Source organism: Oncorhynchus mykiss, chromosome 16 (genome assembly GCF_013265735.2).
Source record: "Oncorhynchus mykiss isolate Arlee chromosome 16, USDA_OmykA_1.1, whole genome shotgun sequence".
In the NCBI taxonomy this organism is placed as follows: Eukaryota; Metazoa; Chordata; class Actinopteri; order Salmoniformes; family Salmonidae; genus Oncorhynchus; species Oncorhynchus mykiss.
In genome coordinates, this window is record NC_048580.1 from 3,089,035 (window position 1) to 3,112,664 (window position 23,630).

Consider the following 23,630-nt stretch of genomic DNA (forward strand, 5'->3'; position numbering starts at 1 on the left):
CTCAGTGTATTACCGGTTGGGTTGATACAGGACATCAGGAAGAACTAAGCTCTCTAGGGGTCTCAGTGTATTACCGGTTGGGTTGATACAGGACATCAGGAAGAACTAAGCCCTCTAGGGGTCTCAGTGTATTACCGGTTATGGTGATACAGGACAGCAGGAAGAACTAAGATCTCTAGGGGTCTCAGTGTATTACCGGTTGGGGTGATACAGGACATCAGGAAGAACTAAGCTCTCTAGGGGTCTCAGTGTATTACCGGTTATGGTGATACAGGACAGCAGGAAGAACTAAGCTCTCTAGGGGTCTCAGTGTATTACCGGTTGGGGTGATACAGGACATCAGGAAGAGGTAAGCTCTCTAGGGGTCTCAGTGTATCAGTGTATTACCGGTTGGGGTGATACAGGACATGAGGAAGAGGTAAGCTCTCTAGGGGTCTCAGTGTATTACCGGTTGGGGTGATACAGGACAGCAGGAAGAGGTAAGCTCTCTAGGGGTCTCAGTGTATCAGTGTATTACCGGTTGGGGTGATACAGGACATGAGGAAGAGGTAAGCTCTCTAGGGGTCTCAGTGTATTACCGGTTGGGGTGATACAGGACATCAGGAAGAACTAAGCTCTCTAGGGGTCTCAGTGTATTACCGGTTATGGTGATACAGGACAGCAGGAAGAACTAAGCTCTCTAGGGGTCTCAGTGTATCAGTGTATTACCGGTTGGGGTGATACAGGACAGCAGGAAGAGGTAAGCTCTCTAGGGGTCTCAGTGTATCAGTGTATTACCGGTTGGGGTGATACAGGACATGAGGAAGAGGTAAGCTCTCTAGGGGTCTCAGTGTATTACCGGTTGGGGTGATACAGGACAGCAGGAAGAACTAAGCCCTCTAGGGGTCTCAGTGTATTACCGGTTGGGGTGATACAGGACATCAGGAAGAACTAAGCCCTCTAGGGGTCTCAGTGTATTACCGGTTATGGTGATACAGGACAGCAGGAAGAACTAAGCTCTCTAGGGGTCTCAGTGTATTACCGGTTGGGGTGATACAGGACAGCAGGAAGAACTAAGCCCTCTAGGGGTCTCAGTGTATTACCGGTTGGGGTGATACAGGACATCAGGAAGAACTAAGCCCTCTAGGGGTCTCAGTGTATTACCGGTTATGGTGATACAGGACAGCAGGAAGAACTAAGCCCTCTAGGGGTCTCAGTGTATTACCGGTTGGGGTGATACAGGACATCAGGAAGAACTAAGCTCTCTAGGGGTCTCAGTGTATTACCGGTTGGGGTGATACAGGACATCAGGAAGAACTAAGCTCTCTAGGGGTCTCAGTGTATTACCGGTTGGGGTGATACAGGACATCAGGAAGAATTAAGCCCTCTAGGGTTCTCAGTGTATTACTGGTTGGGGTGATACAGGACAGCAGGAAGAACTAAGCCCTCTAGGGGTCTCAGTGTATTACCGGTTGGGGTGATACAGGACAGCAGGAAGAACTAAGCCCTCTAGGGGTCTCAGTGTATTACCGGTTGGGGTGATACAGGACATGAGGAAGAACTAAGCCCTCTAGGGGTATCAGTGTATTACCGGTTGGGGTGATACAGGACATGAGGTAGAACTAAGCCCTCTAGGGGTCTCAGTGTATTATATAGGGAATAGGTAGCGTGTGTACAAAACATGAACACCTTCTTAATATTGAGTTGCACTCCCCCCTTTTGCCCTCAGAACAGCCCCGATTCGTTCAGGGTCGTGGACTCTACAAGGTATTCGATGGCGTTCCACAGGGATGCATGCCCATGTTGCCTCTAATGCTGCGTCACCGTTGTCTCAGTTGTGCGTGTCCTTCGGGTGGTGGACCGTTCCTGATACAACACGGAAAACGGTTGAGTTTGAAAAACCCAGCAGCGTTGCAGTTCTTGACACAAACCCGGTGCGCCTGGCACCTACCATCATACCCCGTTCAGAGGCACTTAAATCTTTTGTCTTGGCCGGTTACCTTCTGAATGGCACGCACGCATAATCACATAATCCATGTCTCAAAATCCTTCTTTACCCCGTCTCCTCCCCTTCTTCTACACTGATTGTGACATCAATAAGGGATCATAGGTTTCACCTGGATTCACCTGGTCAGTCTCAATGTTTAGTCCACTCAGTGTATAGGGTGTTGTTTGGGAATCAGCTACCTGGCTCTCTGCCTTGTCCCCGACCCCCAACAAACACAACCTGGCTCTCTGCCTGGTCCCCGACCCCCAACAAACACAACCTGGCTCTCTGCCTGGTCCCCGACCCCCAACAAACACAACCTGGCTCTCTGCCTGGTCCCCGACCCACAACAAACACAACCTGGCTCTATGCCTGGTCCCCGACCCCCAACAAACACAACCTGGCTCTCTGCCTGGCCCCCGACCCCAACAAACACAACCTGGTTCTCTGCCTGTCCCCCGACCCCCAACAAACACAACCTGGCTCTCTGCCTTGTCCCCGACCCCCAACAAACACAACCTGGCTCTCTGCCTGGTCCCCGACCCCCAACAAACACAACCTGGCTCTCTGCCTGGTCCCCGACCCCCAACAAACACAACCTGGCTCTCTGCCTGGTCCCCGACCCACAACAAACACAACCTGGCTCTATGCCTGGTCCCCGACCCCCAACAAACACAACCTGGCTCTCTGCCTGGCCCCCGACCCCAACAAACACAACCTGGTTCTCTGCCTGTCCCCCCACCCAAACAAACACAACCTTAATCAGACCACCATCTTTAAGGGGCCGTCACTGACTCAGGTCTCTCGTCCATACGGACCATCCATTCACACAGAGACCCTATTGATCCCTCTGATCTAGGGCTGTACCATGTGGCTGGCCAGCCGTCACTGACTCAGGTCTCTCGTCCATACGGACCAGCCATTCACACAGAGACCCTATTGATCCCTACTAATTCTACACCACCTACATTGATTTCCTAGTCCTTATGTCAGTCAGGACGTATTGCTGTTTCGTTGGCTGCCTGCTGAACCACCAGCTGAACATCAGTCCATCACGGTGAACATTCCCTCAGCTGTGATGGTAGAAACAGTGTTTTTTTTTACATCTCAGAAGGCAGAGAGAGAGACTGATCCCAAGGAGCAGCAGTATAACTGTTCTGGTCCAGGAAGTCACCGTGGGACTGTGTCTCTTGTGTGGCAGACACACACACACACACACACACACGCACGTGCACGTGTGATTGACAGGCCCCTGCCTTCTTTAGCCTGGCGTTCCCACGCTGCATTGGGGGTAATTGTCGGAAGCAGTGAGTTGAAACCACCGGTCCATCCATGGATCACTGCTGGACAAAGACCACAGGGGAGGGAGAGGGGGGGGGAGGGGAGGGAGAGGGGGAGGGGGAGAATGACAAATAGTAATCTGTCTAATTATTGGCTAAATTTAATCACAAACTTCAATGTTAACACATTTCTAAACGGAGATATCAAATTAAGCACAACTCGTCAAACAAACACAGACATGACCAATGTACGGACTCTGTGACCATAGCCTGGTCATGGAGACAGGAGACCATGGACAAACACAGACATGACCAATGTACGGACTCTGTGACCATAGCCTGGTCATGGAGACAGGAGACCATGGACAAACACAGACATGACCAATGTACGGACTCTGTGACCATAGCCTGGTCATGGAGACAGGAGACCATGGACAAACACAGACATGACCAATGTACGGACTCTGTGACCATAGCCTGGTCATGGAGACAGGAGACCATGGACAAACACAGACATGACCAATGTACGGACTCTGTGACCATAGCCTGGTCATGGAGACAGGAGACCATGGACAAACACAGACATGACCAATGTACGGACTCTGTGACCATAGCCTGGTCATGGAGACAGGAGACCATGGACAAACACAGACATGACCAATGTACGGACTCTGTGACCATAGCCTGGTCATGGAGACAGGAGACCATGGACAAACACAGACATGACCAATGTACGGACTCTGTGACCATAGCCTGGTCATGGAGACAGGAGACCATGGACAAACACAGACATGACCAATGTACGGACTCTGTGACCATAGCCTGGTCATGGAGACAGGAGACCATGGACAAACACAGACAGTCAGAGGAGACCTTGTAATCATTGTGGTACAGCACTTCCTACTCCACTGTTCAACGAATATGTTTCAATCAGTGGTATTTATCTTATAAAATCTGAAGAACAAATTGCAGGATTGTTGGCCGGGGCCCAGGAAAATTGCAGTGGCATGTTCTGTTCAGGCCCAAGGCAGTAGCTTGTTCTGTTCAGGCCCAAGGCAGTAGCTTGTTCTGTTCAGGCCCAAGGCAGTAGCTTGTTCTGTTCAGGCCTAAGGCAGTAGCTTGTTCTGTTCAGGCCTAAGGCAGTAGCTTGTTCTGTTCAGGCCTAAGGCAGTAGCTTGTTCTGTTCAGGCCCAAGGCAGTAGCTTGTTCTGTTCAGGCCTAAGGCAGTAGCTTGTTCTGTTCAGGCCCAAGGCAGTAGCTTGTTCTGTTCAGGCCCAAGGCAGTAGCTTGTTCTGTTCAGGCCCGAAGCAGTAGCTTGTTCTGTTCAGGCCCGAAGCAGTAGCTTGTTCTGTTCAGGCCCGAAGCAGTAGCTTGTTCTGTTCAGGCCCGAAGCAGTAGCTTGTTCTGTTCAGGCCCGAAGCAGTAGCTTGTTCTGTTCAGGCCCGAAGCAGTAGCTTGTTCTGTTCAGGCCCGAAGCAGTAGCTTGTTCTGTTCAGGCCCGAAGCAGTAGCTTGTTCTGTTCAGGCCCGAAGCAGTAGCTTGTTCTGTTCAGGCCCGAAGCAGTAGCTTGTTCTGTTCAGGCCCGAAGCAGTAGCTTGTTCTGTTCAGGCCCGAAGCAGTAGCTTGTTCTGTTCAGGCCCGAAGCAGTAGCTTGTTCTGTTCAGGCCCGAAGCAGTAGCTTGTTCTGTTCAGGCCCGAAGCAGTAGCTTGTTCTGTTCAGGCCCAAGGCAGTAGCTTGTTCTGTTCAGGCCCAAGGCAGTAGCTTGTTCTGTTCAGGCCCAAGGCAGTAGCTTGTTCTGTTCAGGCCCAAGACAGTAAGTAGCTTGTTCTGTTCAGGCCTAAGGCAGTAAGTAGCTTGTTCTGTTCAGGCCTAAGGCAGTAAGTAGCTTGTTCTGTTCAGGCCTAAGGCAGTAAGTAGCTTGTTCTGTTCAGACCTAAGGCTTCTGAAGCTTCTATTTTGTCATATTTCTGAAAGGTCCCTTGGGTTTTAGAAAAATGTGTGCTGTGTTTTGTTTTGAGCTGTTCAGTCAATTACAGCTCAGCGTTGGTAACATTTCGTGTAGCCTTATCAGTTTCGAGCCTAATTGTAATGGCGGTTATTTTTAGAGCAGGGCTCTCCAACCCTGTTTCTAGAGAGCTACCCTCCTGTAGGTTTTAACTCCAACCCTGTTTCTAGAGAGCTACCCTCCTGTAGGTTTTAACTCCAACCCTGTTCCTGGAGAGACACCCTCCTGTAGGTTTTAACTCCAACCCTGTTCCTGGAGAGAGACCCTCCTGTAGGTTTTAACTCCAACCCTGTTTCTAGAGAGCTACCCTCCTGTAGGTTTTTAACTCCAACCCTGTTCCTGGAGAGACACCCTCCTGTAGGTTTTTAACTCCAACCCATTTCCTGGAGAGAGACCCTCCTGTAGGTTTTAACTCCAACCCCAGTTTCAACTGACCTGATTCATCTTAAAAATCTGGTGTGCTAGGTTAGGGAACTCTCCAGGAGAGGGTTGAAGTTAAAACCTACAGGAGGGTCTCTCTCCAGGAACAGGGTTGGAGTTAAAACCTACAGGAGGGTCTCTCTCCAGGAACAGGGTTGGAGTTAAAACCTACAGGAGGGTATCTCTCCAGGAACAGGGTTGGAGTTAAAACCTACAGGAGGGTGTCTCTCCAGGAACAGGGTTGGATAGTCCTGTTTTACAGCATATGAGGAATTTAGGTCAGTAATCACTCTCTTTCAACTGACTATAAATGTCAAAAATCAGTCTCGTGCATGTTGTATTTTGAAGTTCCCATGACTTATATGAGTCAAGTTCTGCAGTGTTTACCAAAAGGACATATCGGTCAGAAAGTGTTGCTTCCTTTTCAACCACATGGGGGCAGTCTTCCCACTCGCTGCTCTCTGAGTAGAACAAGTCACAGCAGCTCCTCTCTCTTACATTCCTGTTTACTCTGTCAATTACAGTGCTTTCATGTGAAAAATAAAACATTTGCCAGAGTAATTTACTCAACTGTCCCTTTTACTAATATGATCTTTTAATCCCACTTGACTGGAGATTCTTCCCAACCCAACAACAGTACTTGTCTTCAAAGTCTGGTAATGAATATCTCATTGTAGGAGAGGTTTTTCTGAGAGGAATTTGTTTGGGTGATTCAAACTTGTTTCCAAGCTGGGAGGGGTTGCATTCTAGCATATGAAAGGAGAGGGGCAGAGAGAGAGAGTGGAACAGAGGAGGAAGAAGGGGAGAGACAGGAGGGGCAGAGAGAGAGTGGGACAGAGGAGGAAGAAGGGGAGAGACAGGAGGAGGGGCAGAGAGAGAGTGGAACAGAGGAGGAAGAAGGGGAGAGACAGGAGGGGCAGAGAGAGAGTGGAACAGAGGAGGAAGAAGGGGAGAGAAAGGAGGGGGAGAGCAAGAGGGGAACGGAGAGAGGAGAGGCAGTGGGAGGGAGAGCAGAACAGAGAGAGGCGAGGCAGTGGGAGGGAGAGCGGAACAGAGAGAGGAGAGGCAGTTGGAGGGAAAGCGGAACAGAGGCAGTGGGAGGGAGAGCGGAACAGAGGAGAGGCAGTGGGAGGGAGAGCGGAACAGAGAGGAGAGGCAGTGGGAGGGAGAGCGGAACAGAGAAGAGAGGCAGTGGGGGAGACAGATTGGAGCAGAGGCGAGGCAGTGGGAGGGAGAGTGGAACAGAGAGAGGAGAGGCGGTGGGAGGGAGAGCAGAACAGAGAGAGGAGAGGCAGTGGGAGGGAGAGCAGAACAGAGAGAGGAGAGGCGGTGGGAGGGAGAGCAGAACAGAGAGAGGAGAGGCAGTGGGAGGGAGAGAGGAACAGAGAGAGACACTGCATCTTACAGGGATGAGTGGTGGGTTGAGTTTCTAGAGAGGTGGCTAAAGAGGTGGGTCGAGTTTCTGGAGAGGTGGCTCGAGTTTATAGAGAGGTGGGTCGAGTTTATAGAGAGACTGCTCGAGAGATGAGTCAAGTTTTTAGAGAAGGATCGAGTTTCTAGAGAGATGGATAGATTTTCTAGAGACGTGGGTTGAGTTTCTAGAGGTGGCTAGGGAAATGGGTCGAGTTTCTAGAGAGGTGGGTCGAGTTTCTAGTGAGACGGCTCGAGGGATGGGTCGAGTTTCTAGAGACGGCTGGAGAGATGGGTTGAGTTTCTAGAGACTGCTCGAGAGATGAGTCGAGTTTCTAGAGATAAGGATCGAGTTTCTAGAGAGATGGATCGATTTCTAGAGACGTGGGTTGAGTTTCTAGAGGTGGCTAGGGAAATGGGTCGAGTTACTAGAGAGATGGGTTGAGTTTCTAGAGAGACGACTCGAGAGATTGGTCGAATTTCTAGGGAGACGCTTGAGCGATGGGTCGAGTTTGTAGAGAGATGGGTCGAGTTTGTAGAGAGATGGGTCGAGTTTGTAGAGAGATGGGTCGAGTTTGTAGAGAGATGAGTCGAGTTTGTAGAGAGATGGGTCGAGTTTCTAGAGAGGTGGGTCGAGTTTCTAGAGAGGTGGGTCGAGTTTCTAGAGAGGTGGGTCGATTTTCTAGAGACGTGGGTTGAGTTTCTAGAGGTTGCTAGAGAGGCGGGTCGAGTTTCTAGAGAGGTGGGTCGAGTTTCTAGAGAGGTGGGTTGAGTTTCTAGAGAGGTGGGTTGAGTTTCTAGAGAGGTGGGTCGAGTTTGTAGAGAGATGGGTCGAGTTTGTAGAGAGATGGGTCGAGTTTGTAGAGAGATGGGTCGAGTTTGTAGAGAGATGGGTCGAGTTTGTAGAGAGATGGGTCGAGTTTGTAGAGAGATGGGTCGAGTTTGTAGAGAGGTGGGTCGAGTTTGTAGAGAGGTGGGTCGAGTTTGTAGAGAGGTGGGTCGAGTTTGTAGAGAGGTGGGTCGAGTTTGTAGAGAGGTGGGTCGAGTTTGTAGAGAGGTGGGTCGAGTTTGTAGAGAGGTGGGTCGAGTTTGTAGAGAGGTGGGTCGAGTTTGTAGAGAGGTGGGTCGAGTTTGTAGAGAGGTGGGTCGAGTTTGTAGAGAGGTGGGTCGAGTTTGTAGAGAGGTGGGTCGAGTTTCTAGAGAGATGGATCGATTTTCTAGAGACGTGGGTTGAGTTTCTAGAGGTTGCTAGAGAGGAGGGTCGAGTTTCTAGAGAGGTGGGTCGAGTTTCTAGAGAGGTGGGTCGAGTTTGTAGAGAGATGGGTCGAGTTTGTAGAGAGATGGGTCGAGTTTGTAGAGACGTGGGTCGAGTTTCTAGAGACGTGGGTCGAGTTTCTAAAGAGGTGGGTCGAGTTTCTAAAGAGGTGGATCGAGTTTCTAGAGACGTGGGTTGAGTTTCTAGAGAGGTGGGTTGAGTTTCTAGAGGTTGCTAGAGAGGTGGGTCGAGTTTCTAGAGAAGTGGGTCGAGTTTGTAGAGAGGTGGGTCGAGTTTGTAGAGAGGTGGGTCGAGTTTGTAGAGAGGTGGGTCGAGTTTGTAGAGAGGTGGGTCGAGTTTGTAGAGAGGTGGGTCGAGTTTGTAGAGAGGTGGGTCGAGTTTGTAGAGAGGTGGGTCGAGTTTGTAGAGAGGTGGGTCGAGTTTGTAGAGAGGTGGGTCGAGTTTGTAGAGAGGTGGGTCGAGTTTGTAGAGAGGTGGGTCGAGTTTGTAGAGAGGTGGGTCGAGTTTGTAGAGAGGTGGGTCGAGTTTGTAGAGAGGTGGGTCGAGTTTGTAGAGAGGTGGGTCGAGTTTGTAGAGAGGTGGGTCGAGTTTGTAGAGAGGTGGGTCGAGTTTGTAGAGAGGTGGGTCGAGTTTGTAGAGAGGTGGGTCGAGTTTGTAGAGAGGTGGGTCGAGTTTGTAGAGAGGTGGGTCGAGTTTGTAGAGAGGTGGGTCGAGTTTGTAGAGAGGTGGGTCGAGTTTGTAGAGAGGTGGGTCGGGTTTCTAGAGAGGTGGGTCGAGTTTCTAGAGAGGTGGGTCGAGTTTCTAGAGACGTGGGTCGAGTTTCTAGAGACGTGGGTCGAGTTTCTAGAGACGTGGGTCGAGTTTCTAGAGACGTGGGTCGAGTTTCTAGAGACGTGGGTTGAGTTTCTAGAGACGTGGGTTGAGTTTCTAGAGAGATGGATTGATTTTCTAGAGAGGTGGGTTGAGTTTCTAGAGGTTGCTAGAGAGGTGGGTCGAGTTTGTAGAGGGGTGGGTCGAGTTTGTAGAGAGGTGGGTCGAGTTTCTAGAGAGGTGGGTCGAGTTTCTAGAGACGTGGGTCGAGTTTCTAGAGACGTGGGTCGAGTTTCTAGAGACGTGGGTTGAGTTTCTAGAGACGTGGGTTGAGTTTCTAGAGAGATGGATTGATTTTCTAGAGAGGTGGGTTGAGTTTCTAGAGGTTGCTAGAGAGGTGGGTCGAGTTTGTAGAGGGGTGGGTCGAGTTTGTAGAGAGGTGGGTCGAGTTTGTAGAGAGGTGGGTCGAGTTTGTAGAGAGGTGTGTCGAGTTTGTAGAGAGGTGGGTCGAGTTTGTAGAGAGGTGGGTCGAGTTTGTAGAGAGGTGGGTCGAGTTTGTAGAGAGGTGGGTCGAGTTTGTAGAGAGGTGGGTCGAGTTTCTAGAGAGGTGGGTCGAGTTTCTAGAGAGGTGGGTCGAGTTTCTAGAGAGGTGGGTCGAGTTTCTAGAGAGGTGGGTCGAGTTTCTAGAGAGGTGGGTCGAGTTTCTAGAGAGGTGGGTCGAGTTTCTAGAAAGGTGGGTCTAGTTTCTAGAGGTGGGTCTAGTTTCTAGAGATATGGGTCAAAGAGAGGTGGGTCGAGTTTCTAGGGGGGTGGGTTGAGTTTCTAGCGAGGTGGGTTGAGTTTCTAGGGGGGTGAGTCGAGTTTCTAGGGAGATTGTCGAGTTTCTAGGGAGATGGGTATAGTTCTAGAGATCGGTCTAGTTTCTAGAGAGGTGGGTCGAGTTTCTAGAGAGGTGGGTCGAGTTTCTAGAAATGTGGGTCTAGTTTCTAGAGGTGGGTCTAGTTTCTAGAGATATGGGTCAAAGAGAGGTGAGTCGAGTTTCTAGGGGGGTGGATCTAGTTTCTAGAAAGGTGGGTTTAGTTTCTAGAGAGGTGGGTCGAGTTTCTAGAGAGGTGGGTCGAGTTTCTAGAGAGGTGGGTCGAGTTTCTAGAGAGGTGGGTCGAGTTTCTAGAGAGGTGGGTCGAGTTTCTAGAGAGGTGGGTCGAGTTTCTAGAGAGGTGGGTCGAGTTTCTAGAGAGGTGGGTCGAGTTTCTAGAGAGGTGGGTCGAGTTTCTAGAGAGGTGGGTCGAGTTTCTAGGGAGATGGTCGAGTTTCTAGGGAGATGGTCGAGTTTCTAGGGAGATGGTCGAGTTTCTAGGGCGATGGTCGAGTTTCTAGGGCGATGGTCGAGTTTCTAGGGCGATGGTCGAGTTTCTAGGGCGATGGTCGAGTTTCTAGGGCGATGGTCGAGTTTCTAGGGCGATGGTCGAGTTTCTAGGGCGATGGTCGAGTTTCTAGGGAGATGGTCGAGTTTCTAGGGAGATGGTCGAGTTTCTAGGGAGATATTTCTAGGGAGATGGTCGAGTTTCTAGGGAGATGGTCGAGTTTCTAGGGAGATGGTCGAGTTTCTAGGGAGATGGTCGAGTTTCTAGGGAGATGGGTATAGTTCTAGAGATCGGTCTAGTTTCTAGAGATTGGTCTAGTTTCTATTGAGATGGCTAGGAATGGGTCTAGTTTCTACAGAGATGGCTAGAGAGATGGGTCTAGTTTCTACTGAGGTTGCTAGAGAGATGAGTCTAGTTTCTAGAGAGATATTTCTAGGGAGGTGGATCGAATTTCTAGGGAGGTGGATCGAATTTCTAGGGAGGTGGATCGAATTTCTAGAGAGGTGGGTCAAATTTCTAGAGAGGTGGGTCAAATTTCTAGAGAGGTGGGTCAAATTTCTAGAGAGGTGGGTCAAATTTCTAGAGAGGTGGGTCAAATTTCTAGAGAGGTGGGTCAAATTTCTAGAGAGGTGGGTCAAATTTCTAGAGAGGTGGGTCAAATTTCTAGAGAGGTGGGTCAAATTTCTAGAGAGGTGGGTCGAGTTTCTAGAGAGGTGGGTCGAGTTTCTAGAGAGTTGGGTCAAATTTCTAGAGAGGTGGGTCAAATTTCTAGAGAGGTGGGTCGAGTTTCTAGAGAGGTGGGTCGAGTTTCTAGAGGTGGGTCGAGTTTCTAGAGAGGTGGGTCGAGTTTCTAGAGAGGTGGGTCGAGTTTCTAGAGAGGTGGGTCGAGTTTCTAGAGAGGTGGGTCGAGTTTCTAGAGGGGTGGGTCGAGTTTCTAGAGGGGTGGGTCGAGTTTCTAGAGGGGTGGGTCGAGTTTCTAGAGGGGTGGGTCGAGTTTCTAGAGGGGTGGGTCAAGTTTCTAGAGGGGTGGGTCGAGTTTCTAGAGGGGTGGGTCGAGTTTCTAGGGGGGTGGGTCGAGTTTCTAGGGGGGTGGGTCGAGTTTCTAGGGGGGTGGGTCGAGTTTCTAGGGGGGTGGGTCGAGTTTCTAGGGGGGTGGGTCGAGTTTCTAGGGGGGTGGGTCGAGTTTCTAGGGGGGTGGGTCGAGTTTCTAGGGGGGTGGGTCGAGTTTCTAGGGAGATGGTCGAGTTTCTAGGGAGATGGTCGAGTTTCTCGGGAGATGGTCGAGTTTCTAGGGAGATGGTCGAGTTTCTAGGGAGATGGTCGAGTTTCTGGGGAGATGGTCGAGTTTCTACGGAGATGGTCAAGTTTTTCTGGAGATGACTAGAGAGATGGGTCTAGTTTCTAGAGATGGGTCTAGTTTCTGCAGAGATGGCTAGAGTTGGGTCTAGTTTCTACAAAGATGGCTAGAGAGATGGGTCTAGTTTTTAGAGAGTTGGTTAGAGCTGGCTCGAGAAATGGGCCTAGTTTCTAAAGAGATGGTTGTCGATGGGTCAAGTTTCTAAAAAGATGGCTATAGAGATGGGTCTAGTTTCTAGATCGATGCGTCTAATTTCCAAAGAGATGGCTAGAGAGATGGGTCTAGTTTCTAATGAGATGGCTAGAAAGATAGGTCTAGTTTCTGAAGATATGGCTAGAGCAGGGGTGTCAAAGTCAAATGGACGGAGGGCCAAATAAAAAAATCAGCTACAAGACGAGGGCCGGACTGTTCGAATGTTCATTGAAAAATTTTTAAATGACGCATATAGTCTAGTGAACCTAATTGAACCTACTGAAAACCTAACAAATATATTACAATATGATCAGATAAATAAAGCAATATTTTCTTATGGCTCTGTCAGTAATCTTTAATTTTCAACAGACACAAAAGACAAATTTCCTTTATATAAATATCCCCATAACATGAACATTAAATGAAAGAAACCGGTATTCAAGGCACCATCAGTAGACTATATTTTCTATTTTAGCAAAAGTGGGCTAAATTTACTTCAAAGAAAAAACAATAATAGCAATTTTCTATCATCCACTCAACTGAAATATTTTTAAAATATAATTGGATTGAAATACAAAAAAATAAAGTGCAAAAATCTATTAATCAAAAACAACACTTTGTTTAAGGAGAAGTAACATGCAGTGAAAACAAATATTAAATTTTAACTTTTAAACTTGAACTGAGTAAAAACTCTAAATATGTGATTGCACAGTAATGTTCACTTGGTTGAGGGTGATACTTGGTGGTGTCCCATCTTTTCCACAAGTTCATCAATGTTCGGGGTAAGGCTCTGAGCTGAAGAAATCCTCAGAATTGAGTGGAGGTGTTCAGCAGTAAGTCGACTTCTGTGTGATGTTTTGTTCAGGTTCATCAAAGAAAACAGTTGTTCACACAGGTATGTGCTGCCAAACATAGACAACGTTTGAGCAGCCTGGATGCACAGCTGGGGCATTGTGCCGGGGAGGAAACGGGCGAACTCCGCAGCACCCACTGCCGCATATTTTGCCCTCAGTGCATCATTGCATTGGAGGTCAATCAACTCCATTTGTAGGTTTGGTGGTGAGCTTTCCACGTCAACAGCAAATGGGTTACCGAGCAGTTCCAACCTGCTTTTTTGTGCTTCAAAGTCAGCAAATCGGCGTCGAAAGTCAGCGGCAAGCATACCTATTTTATCAGCCAACTGTGTGCTCGGGAACGCACTGGTAGAGAGCTTCTCTTTCATGGTCTGGCAGCTGGGAAAGTGGCTCAAATTTTCTTTCCGCATCTGCGTCTCCCACAGAGTCAGTTTGGTTTTAAATGCCTTCACTGTACTGTACATATCAGAGATGACACGATCCCGACCCTGCAGCTGCAAGTTTATTGCATTCAGATGACTCGTAATGTCACACAGAAAAGCCATTTCACACAGAAACATTTCGTCTCGGAGTTGTGTTGTGTCTTTCCCTTTGCTGTCCAAGAACAGACAAATCTCCTCACGAAGCTCGAAACATCTTTGAAGCACCTTTCCCTGGCTTAGCCATCGCACCTCTGTGTGATAAGGCAAATCACCATGCTCCGTTTCTAACTCCGTCAGAAATGCCTTGAACTGGCGGTGATTCAAACCTTTGGCTCTGATAAAGTTAACTGTGCGCGTGATGATGCTCATTACATGCTCCATTTTCAAGGCTTTACCGCACAACGCTTCCTGGTGTATGATACAATGATAAGCTGTCAGCTCACCTGTCGCGTTTTCCTCTTGCATCTTTTCCCGTATCTTCGCCACCAGTCCGCTCCTGTGTCCACACATCGCAGGTGCTCCGTCGGTTGTCAAACCCACGAGTTTTTCCCAAGGCAGCTCCATCTCATTTACACATCTTGACACCTCTTCATACAAATCATGCCCCGTAGTTGTGCCATGCATAGGACGTAAAGCCAAAAACTCCTCTGTCACGCTTAGGTTGGAGTCCACTCCGCGGATGAAAATTGACAACTGGGCAATGTCAGAAATGTCGGTGCTCTCATCCACAGCCAAGGAATATGCAATAAAATCTTTTCCCTTTTTCACAAGCTGCTCTTTTAGATTGATGGACAACTGGTCTACTCTCTCGGCAATGGTGTTTCTGCTCAGACTCACATTTAAAAAGAGTTGCCTTTTTTCTGGGCAAACTTCGTCACAAACTTTAATCATGCAGTTTTTGATGAAATCCCCCTCCGTAAATGGCCGGGCTGATTTAGCGATCTCTTCTGCCAAAATAAAACTGGCCTTGACAGTTGCGTCCGCGTGTGTGTCCGCGTGTTTCGTTTCATAATGTCGTCTCAGATTATACTCTTTCAGTACCGCCACACTTTCTCCACACAGAAGACACACAGGTTTTCCAGCTACCTTCGTGAACATATACTCCGACTCCCACCTTGTTTGAAACCCCCGGTTCTCAGTATCCACCTTCCGTTTTGCCATTTTTGATGGGTATCTGAAAGTTAATTTTACTGTGATGCTGACGACTGCTGTGCCAATAAATATTGAAATGAAGCAGCCTACTGCTCGGTGCGTCACCTTTGCATTGTGGGAAATGTAGTATTGGTGCGTGTAAAAGATCTGCGGGCTGCCGGCTTGCTGCGGGCCGGTTCTAATAATAAATCAAGATCATCCCAGGGGCCGTAAAAAACCTTCTTGCGGGCCGGATGTGGCCCGCGGGCCTTGACTCTGACATATGTGGGCTAGAGTGATGGGTCTGGTTTCTGAAGATATGGCCAGAGAGATGGGTCTAGTTTCTAATGAAATGGCTAGAAAGATAGGTCTAGTTTCTGAAGATATGGCTAGAGAGATGGGTCTGGTTTCTGAAGAGATGGCTGGAGAGATGGCTAGAGAGATGGGTCTGGTTTCTGAAGAGATGGCTGGAGAGATGGCTAGAGAGATGGGTCTAGTTTCTGAAGATATGGCTAGAGAGATGGGTCTGGTTTCTGAAGATATGGCTGGAGAGATGGCTAGAGAGATGGGTCTGGTTTCTGAAGAGATGGCTAGAGAGATGGGTCTGGTTTCTGAAGAGATGGTTAGAGAGATGGGTCTGGTTTCTAGATAGATGGGTCTAGTTTCCAGAGAGATGGCTAGAGAGATGGGTCTGGATTCTGAAGAGATGGCTGGAGAGATTGGTCTAGTTTCTATAGAGATGGCTAGAGAGATGGGTCTAGTTTCTAGAGAGATTGGTCTAGTTTCTGGAGAGAGGGCTCTGGGGTGATGTTAAAACCTCTTGGGGCTAGGGGACAGTCGCGTCCCACTTGGGCAAAAAAACAGGGAAAATGCAGCGCGGCAAATTAAAAACAATGTCATAAAATCAAACATTCATTAAATCACACATGTAAGATACTCAATTAAAACTACACTCGTTGAGAATCCAGCCAACATGTCAGATTTTAAAAAGGCTTTTATCTGATGATAGCACAATGTCAACACAGAGAGTAGCAAATTTCAACCCTGCAGGCGCTACACAAAACGCAGAAATAAAATATAATTTGTGCCTTACCTTTGACGAGCTTCTTTTGTTGGCACTCCAATATGTCCCATAAACATCACAAATGGTCCTTTTGTTCTAATAATTCCGTCCATATATATCAAAATGTCCATTTATTTGGCGCGTTTGATCCAGACAAAAACAGCATCCAAAAAACGCAAGATCCTGTTGTCTGTTACAGTGTGGGAGTCTCTCAGCAACCTGTTGTGTCTGTGTTACAGTGTGGGAGCCTCTCAGCAACCTGTTGTGTCTGTGTTACAGTGTGGGAGTCTCTCAGCAACCTGTTGTGTCTGTGTTACAGTGTGGGAGGGAGTCTCTCAGCAACCTGTTGTGTCTGTGTTACAGTGTGGGAGGGAGTCTCTCAGCAACCTGTTGTGTCTGTGTTACAGTGTGGGAGTCTCTCAGCAACCTGTTGTGTCTGTGTTACAGTGTGGGAGTCTCTCAGCAACCTGTTGTGTATGTTACAATGTGGGAGTCTCTCAGCAACCTGTTGTGTCTGTGTTACAGTGTGGGAGTCTCTCAGCAACCTGTTGTGTCTGTGTTACAGTGTGGGAGTCTCTCAGCAACCTGTTGTGTCTGTGTTACAGTGTGGGAGTCTCTCAGCAACCTGTTGTGTCTGTTACAATGTGGGAGTCTCTCAGCAACCTGTTGTGTCTGTGTTACAGTGTGGGAGGGAGTCTCTCAGCAACCTGTTGTGTCTGTGTTACAGTGTGGGAGTCTCTCAGCAACCTGTTGTGTCTGTGTTACAGTGTGGGAGTCTCTCAGCAACCTGTTGTGTCTGTTACAATGTGGGAGTCTCTCAGCAACCTGTTGTCTTACAGTGTGGGAGTCTCTCAGCAACCTGTTCTGTCTGTGTTACAGTGTGGGAGCTATGCTGTGTTGGTGGATCTACAGATCATTGGGCCTCTGGGCCACGGAGCACCACAGGAAACCAGCTGGTTCACTATGGAGCACACTGAGGTATGGAGATATGGGAGACAAGGTGTGTTTGTGTTGATCTTGGGGGAGGTGAGGGTTGGAGGGAGGCAACTTTCACAACAACCTTTCATTTAATAGAAACAATAAGAAGGGTACAAAAATAACCGGTATCAGAATAAAAATGTTAATACCATCGACATCAACAATAACAAAAAGTTTATTTGAGTATGATTAATTAAATACTGGACAAATAAATACCTGACTTTTATGTTTTAGTATGTCTTCCTTATAGATACCACCCCACTGAGATGTGCATTAATATAGATGTGTATTAATATAGATAGGTACCACCTCACTGAGATGTGTATTAATATAGATGTGTATTAATATAGATGTGTATTAATATAGATGTGTATTAATATGGATAGGTACCACCTCACTGAGATGTGTATTAATATAGATGTATATTAATATAGATGTGTATTAATATGGATAGGTACCACCTCACTGAGATGTGTATTAATATAGATGTATATTAATATAGATGTGTATTAATATAGATGTGTATTAATATGGATAGGTACCACCTCACTGAGATGTGTATTAATATAGATGTATATTAATATAGATGTGTATTAATATAGATGTGTATTAATATGGATAGGTACCACCTCACTGAGATGTGTATTAATATAGATGTGTATTAATATAGATAGGTACCACCTCACTGAGATGTGTATTAATATAGATGTATTAATATAGATAGGTACCACCTCACTGAGATGTGTATTAATATAGATAGGTACCACCTCACTGAGATGTATTAATATAGATAGATGTGTATTAATATAGATGTGTATTAATATAGATAGATGTGTATTAATATAGATGTGTATTAATATGGATAGGTACCACCTCACTGAGATGTGTATTAATATAGATGTGTATTAATATAGATAGGTACCACCTCACTGAGATGTGTATTAATATAGATGTGTATTAATATAGATGGGTATTAATATAGATGTGTATTAATATAGATGTGTATTAATATAGATGTGTATTAATATGGATAGGTACCACCTCACTGAGATGTGTATTAATATAGATGTATATTAATATAGATGTGTATTAATATAGATGTGTATTAATATGGATAGGTACCACCTCACTGAGATGTGTATTAATATAGATGTGTATTAATATAGATAGGTACCACCTCACTGAGATGTGTATTAATATAGATGTGTATTAATATAGATGTGTATTAATATAGATGGGTATTAATATAGATAGGTACCACCTCACTGAGATGTGTATTAATATAGATCTGTATTAATATAGATAGGTACCACCTCACTGAGATGTGTTTTAATATAGATCTGTATTAATATAGATAGGTACCACCTCACAGAGATGTGTATTAATATGGATCTGTATTAATATAGATAGGTTCCACCTCACTGAGATGTATTAATATAGATGGGTATTAATATAGATGTGTATTAATATAGATGGGTATTAATATAGATGTGTATTACTATAGATAGGTACCACCTCACTGAGATGTGTAATAATATAGACCTCACTGAGATGTATTAATATAGATGTGTATTAATATAGATACTATAGATAGGTACCACCTGCATTAATATAGGTACCACCTCACTAAGATGTATTAATATAGATATGTATTAATATAGATGTGTATTAATATAGATAGATACCATCTCACTGAGATGTATTACTATAGATGTGTATTAATATAGATTGGTACCAACTCAGTGAAATTTTTATTAATATAGATGTGTACTAATATAGATAGGTACCATCTCACTGAGATGTGTATTAATATAGATGGATACCACCTCACTGAGATGTGTATTAATATAGATAGATGTGTATTAATATAGATGTGTATTAATATAGATAGGTACCACCTCACTGAGATGTATATTAATATAGATGTGTATTAATATAGATAGGTACCACCTCACTGAGATGTATTAATATAGATGGGTATTAATATAGATGTGTATTAATATAGATAGGTACCACCTCACTGAGATGTATTAATATAGATGGGTATTAATATAGATGTGTATTAATATAGATAGGTACCACCTCACTGAGATGTATTAATATAGATGGGTATTACTATAGATGTGTATTAATATAGATAGGTACCACCTCACTGAGATGTGTATTAATATAGATGTGTATTAATATAGATAGGTACCACCTCACTGAGATGTATTAATATAGATGGGTATTAATATAGATGTGTATTAATATAGATAGGTACCACCTCACTGAGATGTATCAATATAGATAGGTACCACCCCACCCCACTTCTCTCTTAATATCTCCTCCCTGGTGTGGTTGTACCTCTACCATTAATGTCTCCTACTCCCTCCCTGTAACATCTTGTCCTCTATCCTCTCCAGGAGGTCACTAGTCTGGTGAGAGATGCTGTGGACCGGAGGGTGAGGCTCTACATAGACTGCCTTCACAAAAGAGGACAGCCCAAACACAAGAGAGAGCTGCCACGTGCTAACCCCCTCTGTGTGAAAGGTAGTCCTTTAACCTGTAACCTCTGACCTCCCCCCTAACCCTTCACAAGAGAGAGCTGCCACGTGTCAAACCCCTCTGTGTGAAAGGTAGTCCTTTAACCTGTAACCTCTGACCTCCCCCCTAACCCTTCACAAGAGAGAGCTGCCACGTGTCAAACCCCTCTGTGTGAAAGGTAGTCCTTTAACCTGTAACCTCTGACCTCCCCCCTAACCCTTCACAAGAGAGAGCTGCCACGTGTCAAACCCCTCTGTGTGAAAGGTAGTCCTTTAACCTGTAACCTCTGACCTCCCCCCTAACCCTTCACAAGAGAGAGAGCTGCCACGTGTCAAACCCCTCTGTGTGAAAGGTAGTCCTTTAACCTGTAACCTCTGACCTCCCCCTAACCCTTCACAAGAGAGAGCTGCCACGTGTCAAACCCCTCTGTGTGAAAGGTAGTCCTTTAACCTGTAACCTCTGACCTCCCCCTAACCCTTCACAAGAGAGAGCTGCCACGTGTCAAACCCCTCTGTGTGAAAGGTAGTCCTTTAACCTGTGACCTCTTTTAAAAGTTAAATGTCAGCTTTGGACGCCATAGTGCACCCAACTGGACTGGAGGTGTGGAGTTTTAGTTGGTCCTTTAAGCCAGATCCGTTCTAGCTGCTGCCCGGTGTGTAGAATACCTATATTCACGCTCTCCTTCAAAAGTTGATTTATTTTTGTTTAGTGCCGCAAGAGTACATTGTTGCTGGTCTTGAGCGGCTGTCACACATCATATTACATAACAACCAGTAACCTATCACAATCAACATCATAAAACCACTTAACAACCAGTAACCTATCACAATCAACATCATAAAACCACTTAACAACCAGTAACCTATCACAATCACCACCATAAAACCACATAACAACCAGTAACCTATCACAATCACCACCATAAAACCACTTAACAACCAGTAACCTATCACAATCACCACCATAAAACCACATAACAACCAGTAACCTATCACAATCAACATCATAAAACCACATAACAACCAGTAACCTATCACAATCAACATCATAAAACCACTTAAAACCTTCATGATACAACCACAGCAATCAGTGCTGTAGGTTTCAAATTGAATCAGATGTTATTGGTCACATACACATATTTATCAGATGTTATTGCAGGTGTAGCGAAAGGATTGTGTTCCTAGCTCCAACAGTGCGGTAGTATCTAAAAACAATTCATAACAAAAAGTAAAATAACGGAATTAAGAAATATATTAATGTTAGGACGAGCAATGTCAGAGTGGCATTGACAAGAATACAATATATGCATATGAAATAAGTAAAGCGGTATGTAAACATTATTTTAATCATTAATTAAAGTGACAATGTTCTCAAGTTTGATCTGATCAACATCATGTAGTTAGTTAGTCAGTTCTGTTAGTCAGTTCTGTTAGTCAGTTCTGATGTATCCACTCTGTCTCCCAGTGTTTCCCTGTTCTCATAACCTCTGTCCATAAACATTAGTAAAAATATTTATTCTGGCTCCTCACTTAACACCTGTATGATGCTCATCTGGCCTAGAAACACACTGTAATGCATTCAGTCAAGGTGGGAATTCAGTTGTTTGGCCTAGAAACACACTGTAATGCATTCAGTCAAGGTGGGAATTCAGTTGTTTGGCCTAGAAACACACTGTAATGCATTCAGTCAAGGTGGGAATTCAGTTGTTTGGCCTAGAAACACACTGTAATGCAGTCAAGGTGGGAATTCATTGTTTGGCCTAGAAACACACTGTAATGCATTCAGTCAAGGTGGGAATTCAGTTGTTTGGCCTAGAAACACACTGTAATGCATTCAGTCAGGGTGGGAATTCAGTTGTTTGGCCTAGAAACACACTGTAATGCATTCAGTCAAGGTGGGAATTCAGTTGTTTGGCCTAGAAACACACTGTAATGCATTCAGTCAAGGTGGGAATTCAGTTGTTTGGCCTAGAAACACACTGTAATGCATTCAGTCAAGGTGGGAATTCAGTTGTTTGGCCTAGAAACACACTGTAATGCATTCAGTCAAGGTGGGAATTCAGTTGTTTGGCCTAGAAACACACTGTAATGCATTCAGTCAGGGTGGGAATTCAGTTGTTTGGCCTAGAAACACACTGTAATGCATTCAGTCAAGGTGGGAATTCAGTTGTTTGGCCTAGAAACACACTGTAATGCATTCAGTCAAGGTGGGAATTCAGTTGTTTGGCCTAGAAACACACTGTAATGCAGTCAGTCAAGGTGGGACTTCAGTTGCAAAACAGAATGTGTGTCATCATGTCATGGCGGCAGTCTGTATCTTCTAGGGATTTGTCCACAAAATGGGATCCTATTTAGTGCACTACTTTTGACCAGGTCACATATGTCTCTGCTCATAAGTAGTGCACTATAAAGGGATTAGAGTGCCATTTGGGATACATGCTTGGAAAGAACCAGCGTGGGAGGAGATGGAATTTTTCAAAAAAACAACAGGACTAGTTGGGACTTGGCGGCGGCTTTGTTCGTGCACCCAGGATGTGACCCAACCCATTGGATTGATATGAAGGTGTGTGTCTACGTGTGTGTGACCCACCCAATGGACCCGAGGAGTGATATGGAGTTTGTATGCTGTTTAACTTGGCAAGTCCTAGTCAGCTCATATCCATAGTTACACATATAGTCCCTTCCTTCAGTTCTCGCAGAGGTAACCGAGGTGAGGACATAGAGAATGTCTGCTCCTGTTGCCGCTGTTGGCACACCCGTTTTGCTGTTTGTATGTGTGTTCTACAGATACTAACCGGCCCGGGTCTGTCACCTAGCCTCTCGAGAGCGCCCTTAAATTGTCTCCGCCTCTGGCGCACAGCTTCCAAGTAGTCCGCATTATATGAAAATGTTGGTTCCTCTTAAAAAGCACTTGGCTCTCTCCAGAACAGTCATCTTGTCCTTAAACTTGAAGAATTTGACCATTACCGGCTTGGGTCTGTCACCTGGGCTGGTTACAGGTTTTTCCCAGACATGTGGGCGCGCTCTACCTCAGTCTTCTTATGATCAATCTGCAGCTTTTCAGTGATCCTCAGACTCAGCCCAGTTCTCATGTGGAGAGACTGGTATACCATCCATAATGATGATAATCCTCCTGGATTGTCCAGATTGTCTGTTTTCAAAGTCACCTGTAATAATGATTCACAATCTCTTTCAGGACATTTTCCTCTCCCTGGGAGAACTGCAAACTGTTCTTAAGGTCCTGGAGCTCTTTGATCAGATCGTCCATCCTTTTTTTAATTGAGTCCATCTTTATTTGGAAAAGGCATTTTTTTCCCTCTTTTAACAACTGCTTGTAGAACCCTTTTTGTTGGTTTAAAAGATCCTTCACCTGTGACAGAGAAACACTGTCTTCTCTTGGTCCCACCGGCTTTGGATGACATGGTAGCGAAGTAGCCTAACGCTGGTACTCAACGTAGTTCCAGGCAGGGCAGGTATCTGCGGTCCTAGCCACAAGAGCTAACCGCGTCGCGGTTGTGTTCAAGTTTTCAAGGAAACCTTGCTAGTTTGATAGCTAGTTAGCAGCTAGGTTCAGCTTTTAAAACATGTTAGAAACTGTATCAATCCGAGAACAAAAGTTCAAAGAGATATAGAAAATGTCCTTAAGGCCAATTTACCAATTATAAGTTAACAAGAGAAAATTAATATGGACGGAATAATTTCCCTAGGTGAGCTTTTGGAGGCTATTAGTCTACAAACTGTCCCTAACCAGAATAGAAAGAGTGGGAGGCCCCGGTGCACAACTGAGCAAGAGGACAAGTATATTAGTTTCTAGTTTGAGAAAGTGAAGAGGCGACTCCGGGATGCTGGCCTTCTAGGCAGAGTTCCTCTGTCCAGTGTCTGTGTTCTTTTGCCCATCTTAATCTTTTCGTTTTATTGGCCAGTCTGAGATATGGCCTTTTCTTTGCAACTCTGCCTGGAAGGCCAGCATGTTTTGCGGGTAGCATTTAATGAAGCTGCCAGTTGAGGACTTGTGAGGCGTCGGTTTCTCAAACTAGACACTCTTAATGTACTTGTCCTCTTGCTCAGTTGTGCACCGGGGCCTCCCACTCCTCTTTCTATTCTGGTTAGATCAAGTTTGTGCTGTTCTGAGAAGGGAGAATACAGTGTTGTACAATCTTCCGTTTCTTGGCAATTTCTCAGAACAAGAATATACTGACGAGTTTCAGAAGAAAGGTCTTTGTTTCTGGCCATTTTGAGCCTGTAATCGAACCCACAGACGCTGATGCTCCAGATACTCAACTAGTCTAAAGGAGGCCAGTTTTATTGCTTCTTTAATCAGAACAGCAGTTTTCAGCTCTGCTAACATAATTGCAAAATACTTTTTTAATGATCAATTAGCCTTTCATGATAAACTTGGATTAGCTAACACAATGTGACATTGGAACACAGGAGTGATGGTTGCTGATAATGGGCCTCTGTACGCCTATGTAGATATTCCATTAAAAACATCTGCTGTTTCGAGCTACAATAGTAATTTACAAGATTAACAATGTCTACACTGTATTTCGGATCAATTTGATGTTATTTTAAATGG

The 23,630-nt window shown here is 45.7% G+C and overlaps 1 protein-coding gene across 5 annotated transcripts in view; it reads left to right on the top strand.

Annotated features, from left to right (window-relative positions):
- The window catches only part of LOC110492796 (SLX4 interacting protein), a 136,662-nt gene that overhangs the window by 23,970 nt on the left and 89,062 nt on the right, over nt 1-23,630 (top strand). For all 5 annotated transcript variants that reach the window (XM_036945973.1, XM_036945975.1, XM_036945971.1 and 2 more), the window contains exons 3-4: nt 16,431-16,529; nt 18,935-19,061. In XM_036945973.1, coding sequence (XP_036801868.1) covers nt 16,431-16,529; nt 18,935-19,061 — 226 coding nt within the window. The remainder of the gene's footprint in view (nt 1-16,430; nt 16,530-18,934; nt 19,062-23,630) is intronic.